General features: G+C 35.8%; 1 protein-coding gene across 2 annotated transcripts; it reads right to left on the bottom strand.

The window, feature by feature from the left end:
* Window positions 1-412: 412 nt before the first annotated feature.
* Window positions 413-8,212, bottom strand: LOC149394327 (uncharacterized). 2 transcript variants are annotated; one of them, XM_089616760.1, is made up of 5 exons: window positions 7,768-8,212; window positions 6,935-7,442; window positions 3,971-5,090; window positions 3,563-3,856; window positions 413-3,030 (listed from the first exon to the last, which is right to left on the bottom strand). In XM_089616760.1, exons 2-5 carry the CDS (start codon window positions 7,414-7,416, stop codon window positions 523-525), a joined length of 4,404 nt encoding a protein of 1,467 aa, XP_089472886.1. In that variant the 5' UTR covers window positions 7,417-7,442; window positions 7,768-8,212; the 3' UTR covers window positions 413-522. The 2 variants fall into 2 exon arrangements, with proteins under 2 accessions (XP_089472886.1, XP_089472887.1); XM_089616761.1 differs by having other exon boundaries at window positions 6,935-7,366.
* Between the last annotated feature and the right edge of the window lie 5,679 nt (window positions 8,213-13,891).

Here is a 13,891-nt window from a genome sequence, read left to right as displayed (position 1 = left end):
GATCTGGTAGTTGACTCAGGCTGCTGCAATTAGTAAGATTTAAGCCCTTGAGATTTGAGTTGCAAGAGAGATCCGGTAGTTGACTCAGGCTGCTGCAATTATTAAGACTCAAGTACTTGAGATTTGAGTTGCGAGAGAGATCCGGTAGTTGCTTCAGGTTGGTGCAATTAATAAGACGCAAGAACTCGAGATTTGCGTTGCGAGAGAGATCCGGTAGTTGACTCAAGCTGCTACAATTAGTGAGATCCAATATCCAGAGATTTGAGTGGCGAGAGAGATCCGGTAGTTGACTCAGACTGCTGCAATTAGTGAGATTCAACTTCTCGAGATTTGAGTTGCGAGAGAGGTCCGATAGTTGACTCAGGTAAGTGCAATTAATAAGACGCAAGAACTCGAGATTTGCGTTGCGAGAGAGATCCGGTAGTTGACTCAGGCTGCTGCAATTAGTGAGATTCAACTCCACGAGACTCGAGTTGCAAGAGAGGTCCGGTAATTGACTCAGGTTGCTGCAATTAGTGAGATTCAACTTCTCGAGATTTGAGTTGCGAGAGAGGTCCGTAGTTGACTCAGGTTGCTGCAATTAGTGAGATTCAACTCCACGAGACTTGAGTTGCAAGAGAGGTCCGTTAGTTGACTCAGGTTAGTGCAATTAGTGAGATTCAATACACAGAGATTTGAGTTGCGAGAGAGGTCCGGTAGTTGACTCAGGTTGCTGCAATTAGTGAGATTCAACTGCTCGAGATATGAGTTGCGAGAGAGGTCCGGTAGTTGACTCAGGTTGCTGAAATTCGTGAGATTCAACTCCACGAGACTCGAGTTGCAAGAGAGGTCCGTTAGTTGACTCAGGTTACTGCAATTAGTGAGATCCAATATATAGAGATTTGAGTTGCGAGAGAGGTCCGGTAGTCGACTCAGGTTGCTGCAATTAGTGAGATTCAACTTCGTGAGATATGAGTTGCAAGAGAGATCCGGTAGTTGACTCAGGTTGCTGCAATTAGTGAGATCCAATTTCCAGAGATTTGAGGCGTGATAGAGGTCAGGAAGTTGACTAAGGTTGCTGCAATTAGTGAGATTCAATAGCTCGAGATTTGAGCTGCGAGGGAGATCCGATAGTTGACTCAGTCTGCTGCAATTAGTGAGATTCAACTCCTTGAGATTTAAGTTGCGAGAGAGATCCGGTAGTTGACTCAGGCTGCTGCAATCAGTGAGATCCAATACACGAAGTTTTGAGGCGCATGAGAGGTCAGGAAGTTGACTCAAGCTGCTGCAATTAGTGAGATTCAACTCCACAAGACTCGAGTTGCAAGAGAGGTCCGTTAGTTGACTCAGGTTACTGCAATTAGTGAGATCCAATACATAGAGATTTGAGTTGCGAGAGAGGTCCGGTAGTTGACTCAGGTTGCTGCAATTAGTGAGATTCAACTTCGTGAGATATGAGTTGCGAGAGAGGTCTGGTAGTTGACTCAGGTTGCTGCAATTAGTGAGATCCAATTTCCAGAGATTTGAGGCGTGATAGAGGTCACGAAGTTGACTAAGGTTGCTGCAATTAGTGAGATTCAATAGCTCGAGATTTGAGCTGCGAGGGAGATCCGATAGTTGACTCAGTCTGCTGCAATTAGTGAGATTCAACTCCTTGAGATTTAAGTTGCGAGAGAGATCCGGTAGTTGACTCAGGTTGCTGCAATCAGTGAGATCCAATACACGGAGTTTTGAGGCGCATGAGAGGTCAGGAAGTTGACTCAGGCTGCTGCAATTAGTAAGATTCAACTCCACGAGACTCGAGTTGCAAGAGAGGTCCGTTAGTTGACTCAGGTTACTGCAATTAGTGAGATCCAATACATAGAGATTTGAGTTGCGAGAGAGGTCCGGTAGTTGACTCAGGTTGCTGCAATTAGTGAGATTCAACTTCGTGAGATATGAGGCGTGATAGAGGTCAGGAAGTTGACTCAGGCTGCTGCAATTAGTGAGATTCAACTCCACGAGACTCGAGTTGCAAGAGAGGTCCGTTAACTGACTCAGGTTACTGCAATTAGTAAGATCCAATACATAGAGATTTGAGTTGCGAGAGAGGTCCGGTAGTTGACTCAGGTTGCTGCAATTAGTGAGATTCAACTCCTTGAGATTTAAGTTGTGAGAGACATCTGGTAGTTGACTCAGGCTGCTGCAATTAGTGAGATCCAATTTCCTGAGATTTGAGGCGTGATAGAGGTCAGGAAGTTGACTCAGGCTGCTGCAATTAGTGAGATTCAACTCCACGAGACTCGAGTTGCAAGAGAGGTCCGTTAGTTGACTCAGGTTACTGCAATTAGTGAGATCCAATACATAGAGATTTGAGTTGGGAGAGAGGTCCGGTAGTTGACTCAGCTTGCTGCAATAATGGAGTTTCAAGTACTTGAGATTTAAGTTGATAGAGAGGTCCGGTAGTAAACTCAGTTCGCTGCAATAACTGAGATCCAATACACGGAGTTTTGAGGCACGTGAGAGGTCAGGAAGTTGACTAAGTCTCTGGCACATAGTGAGATTCAAAATTATGAGATTTAAACAACGAGAGAGATCCGGTAGTTGACTCAGGTTGATGCAATTATTGAGATCCAATTTCCAGAGATTTGAGGCGTGATAGAGGTCAGGAAGTTGACGAATGCTTTTGCAATTAGTGAGAATCAACTCCTCGAGATTAGAGTTGGGAGAGAAATCCGAGAGTTGACTCAGTTTGCTGCAATCCGTGAGATCCAAGTACTTGAGATTTAAGCAGCAAGAGAGATTTGGAAGTTGACTCAGGTTCCTGCAACCCCTAAGAACCAAGAGGGCGAGATTTGAGTTGGTAGAGAAATTCGAGAGTTGACTCAGTTTGCTGCAATCCGTGAGATCCAAGTGCTTGAGGTTTGAGTTGTAAGAGAGATTCGGGAGTTGACTCAATTTGGTGCAATGAGCAAGATTCAAGTGCTTGAGGTTTGAGGCGCGAGAGAGGTCCTCGAGTTGACTTAGATTGACGCAACCATAGAGAATCAAGACTTCCAAATTTTGCAAATCCTATATGAAAAAGTAAACCGTGATTTATGTGATAAGTCAGGCAGGATAAGTGATTGAAATAACAAATACGCTTCTTTGTACCTTGAGGTAGTGATATCAAACCTTGAGTTTTAAAAAATTGTGATTCGAACTAATACAAACTTCTCTAGTGTACTTTAGTGATATACCTAACTATTTCATACAAAAAATAAAATAAGTTAATTACTTAACAGCTATTTAGCGTTTTATGTTGAATAAATAGATTCTTTCTATAAAAAAATGGATTACAAATTAATTATGTATTCGGAATGTGCCCTCTTTATTGAAAATAGTTAATTATTTAACAGCTATTTAGAGTTTTATGTTGAATAAATAGATACTTTCTGAAAAAAATGGATTACATATATATATTATGTATTCGGAATGTGCCCTTGAAAATATGAATGGAAGTTCAAGGAGGTGAACACTAGAAAGAAAAAAAAAATTAGGAGTAAATTGCAATAATTTGAACGCTAGAATATATGAACTTCGTGTTGATACCTGAAAACAATACCTTGTATTTTGGGCTCCAAACCCGTTCAAGTTTGTCACTTTCAATGCACACCTCACGAAGATTCTTCGGATTAAAACTCTCTGGCAAGTATTTCAAGGGGCAATCCGTCCATCGGAAATATCTCAGTGTAGCGGGAAGGAAATCAAGATATTCAGGGAATAAAATTTTGACGTTGTTGTACAAAGGCCATTCAATATTGAGAAACCACAGATTGCGCATTTCTTTAAAGGCTAGAGGGCTTATGTCAGATTGTGGAATATCCTTCAGGAAAATTCCTTCAATTTTTTGTGTCCCCTAATCACAGTTCATACAAAAAAAATGACCACATTATGATTATTATACAAATGATAATAAAGTGTGACTGCAATTAAGTTTTAAAGGATCTTGATATTCATAAACATGACTTACTCGATTCTCTTCCAAGACACTGCAAGTATCTAATGTAGACCACAATCTACTCCGCTCTCCCGGATCCTTTGATTCTCGACGAACAATTTCTTGGCCCATTTCTTGGATCAAATCATGCATCCAGATGTTCTCCCTCATATAGATTTCATCTTCTATGACTCTTATGAGAGCCTTTTCAATGAGAACACTGATTCCCGCAACAACTCCGGAATATCTATACCCGAGTATTCTCTTGATCTCATCCATGTTTTTTCCTTTAAGGAAGCAGGCAATATCGAGAAACATGTCCTTGTTGTTCTGGCTCAGTCCGTCGTAGCTCACTTTCAGTATGCGTTGGACTTTATGGTATGGAGTTGAGTCAAGTAACTCCATTTCGCTTTCCCATTCTTCGATGCTCCTTGAACACAAGTGCCGACCCAAAACCGTGAGAGCCAACGGATTGCCTTTGCCATATTTCTCGACAATTGTCTTTGCCAACTCCAAGTATCTCTTGGCCGTAGATTCATCTCTTTCTTTACCAAAAGCTTTTGAGAGAAAGAGCAGAACAGCATCCCCAAAATTCAGGTCCTTTATTTTGTGTGTTTCGTCGGCTTTGATAGCCCTGAGCACTTGTGAATCTCTGCTCGTCACAAGAATTCTGCTACCTGGACCGAAGCATTCACAATCTATGGCCAGAAGGTCCAATTGCTCTACGTCATCGACATCGTCAAGGACCAAAAGAATATTCCTTTGGCGGAGTCTATCCTTTTCGCGATGAGTGACGTGTGTCAAGTTCTTCTCTTTCAACAGTTCCGAGAAAACTCTCTTTTGCAGGTCCGAGGATTGGTGCTTCGTAACTTCCTCTCTAACGTTTTCAAGGAAAGAGAAACCAGAGAATCGATTGTAGAATTTGTCGTACAAGACACGGGCGATTGTCGTCTTTCCGATGCCGCCCATTCCCCAAATTCCAATGACACGAGTGTCCTTGTTCGCTAAGTTGACACATAAAGATGGCTCAATCTTCTGCAAATTGTTATCAATTCCAACAAGACCATTTGTATCATAACTAGAAGTAGAAGATATCATTTTTAATTCTTCCATGACAGATTCAACAATTTCTTTTATCAACTCGAACTCGGACCTGAAAAATGTAAATAATCTGTAGTCAATAAACATATCATCGAATTTTTTTTTACAAAGTTAATGAGTGTATTATATCAAACCTTTAAATTATTTTATACTTCTTTTTTATATAAATATTTTATACTTTTAGGGTCAGTATTGAAAAACCCTTATGAGTAACTAAAGATATTTATCAATATTAAATTACCAAAAAAAAATAAACTAGACATCTATTACTCGTTGTAAAATGAATATGCATTAAAAACCGGGTTCTGCGACTAAATAGCCAATTAAAATTTTTGGATTTGTAAAATAGCTAAATCTTGTAAAATTAATGAAATAATAAAAATAAAAAAAAAACTATATGAATTAGTAAAATAGCGTCCTTCATTTAAGATTATAGCCTAATTATCACAATATATATATATATATATATATATATATATATATATATATATATATACACACATATGTGACTTCGTATTTATATGAGAACCACAAAATTTTTGTAAATTCATATAGAATATTATATATCTCCACCTCGAAGATCTCTGGGACAGTATTTTCGGGAGTAGTCTTTGGATATCTACTCTAAATTCTGATTTTTCGAGTTTTAGCCTCTCTGTCTTATCCCACTATTGGCCAAGTGCTACCTAGTTTGTATTTTGCTTCGTTCTAGATGAAGCTTTCTTTTTCCCCTTTTTTTTTAATATATTTTTCAGTTTCTATTAAAAATCATATTTGGATACAAATATACAGGTTAAATATATGTGACCAATAATTAATGAATAGAAAGTTGTTAAAACTAAAAATAAAATAAAAAAATAATATATATATATATATATATATATATATAAATGAAGAATTTAGACCAACTCCACCCGAACGTCATTCCCAGTGAATGGCGAAAGAGTGGAGTCCACCCGTACTCTATATCCCACGCCATTTAAAATTGATGTTAATGTTGTGCCAAATATGGCGCAACACTATTCACTGCACTAAAAAAAATTATAGTCCCTGTAAAGTTTATAATTTATATATTTGCACTGATTTATAAAATTTTATCATATTTATCCTTAAATTATTCATATTTTAAATTTATTTTCAAATACAACATTGACATTTAGAATTTGGAAAAAATTAAAATGACATTAATATTAATACCGAAACGAAATATCGAAATGCAAAAAAAAAGACATTAAAATAAAAAAAAAACACAATACAACAAAATAAAATTACAATACATAAACTAATACTTGAGAAGATTAGCGTTGAATATAAAATTAATATTTTAATTTGGTGTAAAAAATAGAGTTCGGTTGGAGAAGAGGTAGTGTTTGGTGTGACATGTACTGTAAAATAGAGTAGAAAATGATGTGTAATCGGGTGGAGTTGGTCTTAGAAAAAAAAATGGAGTATTGTGTTGCATTTCAAAATATTTGGATCGAATATACTCTAAATAATCACTAATTTGACCTCCTCAAATTAATGAATAGAAAGTTGTTAAGACTAAAAATAAAATAAAATAAAATAAATAATATATATATATATATATATAGAGAGAGAGAGAGAGAGAGAGAGAGAGAGAGAGAGAGAGAGAGAGAGAGAGAGAAATGAAGATTTTAGATTAAAAAAAATGGAGTATCGTGTTGCATTTCAAAATATTTGGATCGAATATACTCTAAATAACCACTAATTTGACCTCCTCTAATAATGTTTTTTGTTTCTTTTTGGGTAATAAAACTTTTGTAATTTTGTGTTTTAATAATCACAATGATAATAGAAAAAATCATTTAAAAGCTGTACTTAAGGTTTATGACAACTAAAACCATTTATCAAGGATATCATATAGGAGCAATTTACCTCGCGTCTGCCGAATTAAATCCGGATAAATCCGCAGTGGTTCTCAGAGATTCCCGCCACAACTTCAACTTTTCCGAGTCGTGTCCAAAGCGTAGTTCATGTCGTGAAAATGCAACTTCGAAGCTTCCCTTTTGGTGGCGTATATTCCTGGGCTCCACCTTGTAGAACACGGGTATAACAACACGCTGTTTATCTTCTTTCATGCAACGGACGATGTGGTTGAGCTCGTCCAGACACCACCGAGAATCGGCATAGTTCTCTGAGAAGACGACTATCGAGATCGCCGATGCCTCGATTGCTTCTACAAGCACAGGCGAGATCTCGTCTCCTTTCTTGAGGTCCTCCGAGTCAATGAAGGCCTTTATTCCTTTATCGCCTAAGGCTTTGTGAAGAGTGTTGGTAAAGCCCCAGCGTGTGTCCGTGCCTCGAAAACTGATGAAGACATCGTATGTTTTTACAGAGGTACTCGAAGAAGAAGCCATAAGTGATCAACCTCCAAAAATATCAACTGATATAACGAAAAGCTTATTAGATCGTGACTTTTTTATGCAAACTAAATGGAAGGTAATTAGTTTATAATGTGAACATACAAGCTTATAGTTTACTGCTATAACAATAAAATTAATAGGTGCGCTCCTCTACTTTTGTTTTTTTTTTTTTTTTAAATTTTAGTAGTGTTTTACTTTCTTGTAATTAATAAAAAGCAATTGCTCCCGTAGTTTTGTTATTTGTCATACACGCATTGAAAAAATCTTTAAAAATTTCGACTTATGGTTTCTGCATCAACAAAAACAAATTCGCAGCGATTAAAATGTCAAGGTAAAACAATTTACCTCGACCCTGAATCCCAGCCGTATTAATTCGCAGTGATTTCCAGAGATTCTCGATCTGAAGCGCCTTTGATGTCTTGAAAACGCAGCTTTGTGGCTTCCCAGATGGCTTCGTATGTTTGTGGGGTCCACTTTGTAGGTCTTCTTGCAATGTGCTATATGGTTGAGCTCATCCAGACACCTCCGAGAATCTGTGAGAAGACGATTATCAAGATCGGCGATATCTCGATCGCTCCCTGAAGCGCAGATTAGATTTTGTGTGAGGATAGTAAAAGGAAAGTAGAAGACAAAAGAACAAGATTGTGACTTTGCATGTGACTAGTTTTTTTAAATATAAGGGAAGCACAAAGCCATATTGGCTTTTTTTTCTATGCACAAGAAAAGAGGGAGAAATTTCGCTTTTGAATTATTGATATCACACGGTTTCTTCAACTTTGTTGTTTTGGCTTGTTTGATGAGTCGTCGAGTTTTAATCTCCGAAGAAGTACTGACTCCAATACCTTGACCATCATCATCTACATCACTCATTGATGAACAATTACAAGCAAATTGATAAGATTTTTTTTTTTTTTAAATGTCTGTGGTATAAATTGATATACTACTTTTTACAAGCTGTAATCCTTATCCAAAGTTCAAATCTCATCCTCATTGATATTCGCCTAGAACTGTCCTTACGGTCCTGATCGGTATATAACTTGTGACCAATAAGGACAAGAATTGTTTATATTAGGAAAAAAAAAATATGGTCATTGGAGATAAATTCAACGACCCATTTTTTTTAAATCTAATTTTTTTTATGAGTCTTTTAGCTATATAGTCATTTTTTATTTATAGCGTTTTGTATAAAAATTAATTTTTTGTAAATTTTCTGAAAATAACCCCCTTAACTTATTTACGACACTAAAAAAAGACAAAAAAAGCTCAAAATAGATGAGAATATTTTTTTATTTTTATTTTTTTTTAGTGTTGTAAATAAGTTGATATGACTATTTACAGAAAAATTGGCTATCTAACCATTCGACTTATTTGACTAATTTTTTGTTTTTTATTATCGGAACTGTCTCGAAAATATTTCTTTTGGATTATACGCTTACAAACGAATTTAAAATTTTCAGTTTGAAGCACCCACCAAACATAACATTCGGTGGGTGTTTTTGGGCGGTCTGAATCTCCTCGAATGAATGTATGCGAAAATTTATTATAAATAAAACATGAGTAGATATTTTAAAAATAAAGTTATATTGTATGTAAATTATAAATTAAAAAACACGACGGCATTTGTAATTTTTAGGATTTTTATTTTTATTTTTATTTTCTTTTTACTATTGACGGATCCAAAGACAGATTGGGCCCAATATTACCTTTCGTGAAATAACAAATGATAAAGTAACGATGATGTCTAATACACGGTTGACGCACAGGCCAGGCAGTGCTCTTGTGAAATATAAGTGAAGCGAGTTTAAAATATCGATACTAATACCCATATTAAGATTCTGATTTTACGAATATATCGGGTATCGACAGATATATCGATGAATATTCTATAACAATTTCAATACCGACTATCGATGATATCGGTGATATATCGATCATCGACAAATATATCGACAAAAATCTAATAACAAATAAATATTTTTAAACAACTAAAAATGTATATATGTCATGGAATCCAAATTATGAAAATACAAAATCAAATAGTACAAAGTTCATGCCAAGAAGAGTAGAAGAGTAGAAGACTATAAAACATAAAATAGACATTACAAAACATAAAATAGTTCTCAAATGCTTCAAGTTATCCCACCACCTTTCATTTGCCAATCACAAAAGTGGCACGTGGACCCGTTCACACTCCATTGGTTGGACGTATAATACTTTCTTACCCCTTCGTCGGTCATTTCTGTAAATAAAAAATTCACAATCACAATATCACAATTTATAATTCACAACTTTTTAACCACAATCACAATCACAAGTTTTGATTCGCATTTTCTAAAACCACAATTTATCTATCCTAGTTTCAATATCACATATTCCCATCCACAATCATAAATTTCAATTCACGCGTCGGAATATCCTAATTTCTACAATACCATAATTTCTACACTAACCTCTTTGAATTAAAGATTCTTGAAATTTTCAACTCGCCGGAAAATTCGCCGGCCGCCGTCAAAATGGGTCACAGATCGTCGGAAAATTGAAAAACTCGCCGGAACTTTAAAAAAAAGTTGGAGATCTGAAAGATAATCAAGTACTAATCTCAAATATGCAAAAAAATTCAACAAAACTCAAGTTAAATCAATGTAAAAATGAAAAACAATTTTTCCACAATCAATTTCAAATATCAAAACTTTGTACTCATACCAGAGATATATCGGCTGATATCGGCGATATGGCATAACAACCCTTTGTCGCCCGGCGATTTTCCACGGATATAAAAGTCAGTTGACGATATATCGCCGATGTTGCATAAAATTTCCACAGACCTGATCGATATCAAACTGATTCGATTCTGGCGATTTTTTCCAAAATGTAGCTGATATTTTGCTAGTTTATAGAGTGAAATTTATTGTCACTAGCCCATTTTACACTTCTTATTAGGGGAATAGCTAAAGTTTCATTTAATTAAGGAAATAACCCATTTTTTCTTAGCAGACAGTTATACCATTCGCAAATCAGTTAATTAATAAACATACTGAATTGAGTTAGGTTAATTAATTAACGAATGTTTGGATTGGAAATTCACAAAAAATTTACAAAAATCAGAACTTAAGTCAATTCCTATTCAAAGCATTCAATTAATTAACCTAATTCATAATTCGGTTAGTTAGAAAATTAACTTTACTCACACAAAAAATCAGAACGTAAGCTAATTATTAATTCAACCAATCAGTTAATTAATTAACCTAACTCAATTTAGTCAGTTAATTAATTAACTGATTCGCGAATTAGCACTGAAGCAACAAACAAAGGAAAAATCCACCGAATCAACAAACAAAAATAAATTGTAGAACGAATCAAAAACACGAACGAGCAGATGTATGTATAAGTTGATCGAAACTGCAAATAGCGAGAAGAAGAATGCAATGAGAAGCTCCATGATCCTCATGGTTTCCTTGTCGCCGATCTGACCTTCGCGAAGAGTGTCAGAAGCAATGAGAGTACCACCATAAGGTCTTTGCACGTGCTGCCGAGAGAGAGGCGCCGGTTGACCAGCAACGAGGATGGATGACGATCGGCGGCGACGCGGCGGCGTGAAATGGACGAGAACGAGTTTAGGTTTAGGTTTGAGAAATTTTGGATATCTGATTGAGTTTTGCTCTTATATACAAAGATAATTTAAGTAGTGAAATATCAATTGGGCTATTCCCTTAATTTATTCAAACTTGTGCTATTCTCATAATATTGATGGGCTGATTGGGCTAGTATACTCACTTTCCCTTTAATAGACTGCAAAATATCGCGATATTTAAAAAAAAAGCGATATACCGCGATATTTTGTGGATATTTTATAAAACGATAACATTTATTGATGATATTTTACCGAGGTATAAAAAAACGAGATATCAGTGATATATAGGGATATATCGCCGATATTTTGATCCTTGATGCCGATAACAATTATTAACAGTTTTTAATTAAGAGATAAGAATAAAATTTAAAAATACGACTCATGTTAAAATAAAAAAAAAAAAGATTAACATTTACTATTTTAATATGATTGAGACAAAGACTGTTGGATCTGACGAGGCCGAGGCCGAGCGCTGAGGCAGAGGGTTGCGAGATCCGACGAGGCCGAGATAGAGGGCTAGGAATACGAGATCCAACGAGGTCGATGACGGTTACGGTATTCCCGATATAGGCTTATTGAGGAGAGGCACATCTCGATCGAGCGAACGGCGTAGATCACTTACGGTCTTCCATGAATAGACCTATTGAGTCTCTATAGAGAATTTTGGGTCGTTTGTAAGTAGTTGTAAATAGGTGTACATAATAGTGTAAATACTTGCTGCGTATATTTTGGGCACTAATTAATATGATTTCAACAATTCAATTAATTATGTAGAAAATAATTATTTGCTATATTTTTTTGGAATAATGACTCTTAAACGATGAAGGCAACTAAAGAATTAATTAACCAATTTAAACACATTACACAATTCAAATTTCAATGAATAACTGCCAAAAATATTCAAATAAAAACGTATAATAAATCCAATGTATTAATATATGTTAATAACTGTAAATATTTGTTAATACGTATCAATGTGAACTACGATTTTAAAAAACACAAAATCAGAAAAATAATTGTTACGTATATTTTGGACATTGATAAAATAAAAAAAAATAATTGCTTGCTATATTTTTGGAAATATAAGAGAGAATTTAAAATTCAAATTTTAAAAAAAATTGCCTTACATAAACTACCAAATTAATAATCAAAATTTATTTAAAATTTCAGAAAAAAAAAGGAGGGACAAACCTGGAAAACATAAAATTTTATGATATGGCTACGTCATCTTCGTGGCTATCGGTCTAAGATTTAAAAATATGTTGCTATTTAGCAATGTCAAACGTTTAAGTTGGCTATTTTCCTAATGGACCCATAAAAAAAATGAGGTAAATAGCTGTCTAAAAAAATATAGTTAACGTTTCGTAAATCTTAGTTAAATAGTCATAAAGATGACGTGACCTAATAAATGGAAATGGTTATTTACCTAAGATTTAGGTATGTAAATATATGAAATTGGTTATTTATCTGAGATTTACAAAACCTTGGTTATTTAGCAATGTCAAACTGTGAATGTGGCTATTTACCTAATGAACCCTAAAAAATTACTTGTTGTATTCCTATATACCTACCAATCCCATAACAAAACAATACATATTTAAGAAGACAGATAAGAAAAGAAAAAAAAAATCTTAGTGTGATGATATTAGTATTCTCACTCTTAACTCAAGATCGTCAAGTAGTTGAGAAGCACGTTAATGGTAAAGACATTTATTTTGACGAACAATGAGTGTCATATACTTTTTAGAGTGCATCAAAATAATGTTCTCAAAATATTAATTTTTGTAAATGGTTAGATTATAAAATTCATCAAATGTTGACTACATATTTAAAAGGGAAATTGCCACAACTACTACCAAATGAATAACTTTTTCCAATTTCCCACCAAAACCATAATTTGGCCAAAAATGCCACTAACTCAAATGTACAACTACCATTTTACCCTCCACTTAAATTAAATTTTTCTTACAACCCACACCAACTCTCCCTCATATCCCATCTCACTCCTCATTTTCGCTCATATCCCGCTCATATCTCATCCCAAATCCCTCTCTCTCTCTCTCTCTCTCTCTCTCTCTCTCTCTCTCTCTCTCTCTCTCTCTCTCTCTCTCTCTCTCTCTCTCTCTCTCTCTCTCTCTCTCTCCGTCGGTCTCTAAAACCCTCGGCGTCGCTACACCCACGGTCACGCAGAGCCAAACGCCTACGAGACCCAAACGCCTACGAGACTCAAACGCCCACGAGACCCAAACGCCCACGAGTTCGTAGTCCAAGACCAGCCCGCGCCTACGAGATCCAAACGCCCACGAGTTCGTAGTCCAAGACCAGCTTGCCCACAAGGTTTGTCTCGCATTTCTTCATTTTTCATAAATTTATTCGTGGTTCAAAAAGTTCAAGTTCTATGTCATTTTGATAGTTTAAAGAGATTCAAATGTCCTGTTTGGTCTGGGTATGTTCACCAGTGAGTTCATCAATTGTTGACTTCAGATGTCAACAGTGGACGTCAACTGTTGACATCTGAAGTCAACAAATAATTAATAACTCAACTCTGCCTATGATTTTTGTACGCAGTGATGGCGGCTATTTATTTATTATTCAAGCACAGTGGAACTTGGGTTGAACCTGGTTGTTATCATGAGAATGGATCTTTCGGAATCATGGTGCCGTATGAAGTTAACTTCGCTAGTTTGATGCAAATCATTTACGCGAATTTGGGCAAATCACCATCCACTCATACCATTGGTGTTGCATACGCCATGGCTGGTGCCTTGAAACCTGTTGAGATAACCAACGACGCTACGTTAGAAGCTTATTTATATTTGAGGAAGAGGAAAGAAGATG

The sequence above is a fragment of the Urtica dioica genome, chromosome 6, assembly GCF_054948205.1.
Source record: "Urtica dioica subsp. dioica isolate 48M chromosome 6, U.dioica_male_clone48M_v1_H2, whole genome shotgun sequence".
Taxonomy (NCBI): Eukaryota; Viridiplantae; Streptophyta; class Magnoliopsida; order Rosales; family Urticaceae; genus Urtica; species Urtica dioica.
This window is presented reverse-complemented; position numbering and strand designations above follow the sequence as displayed.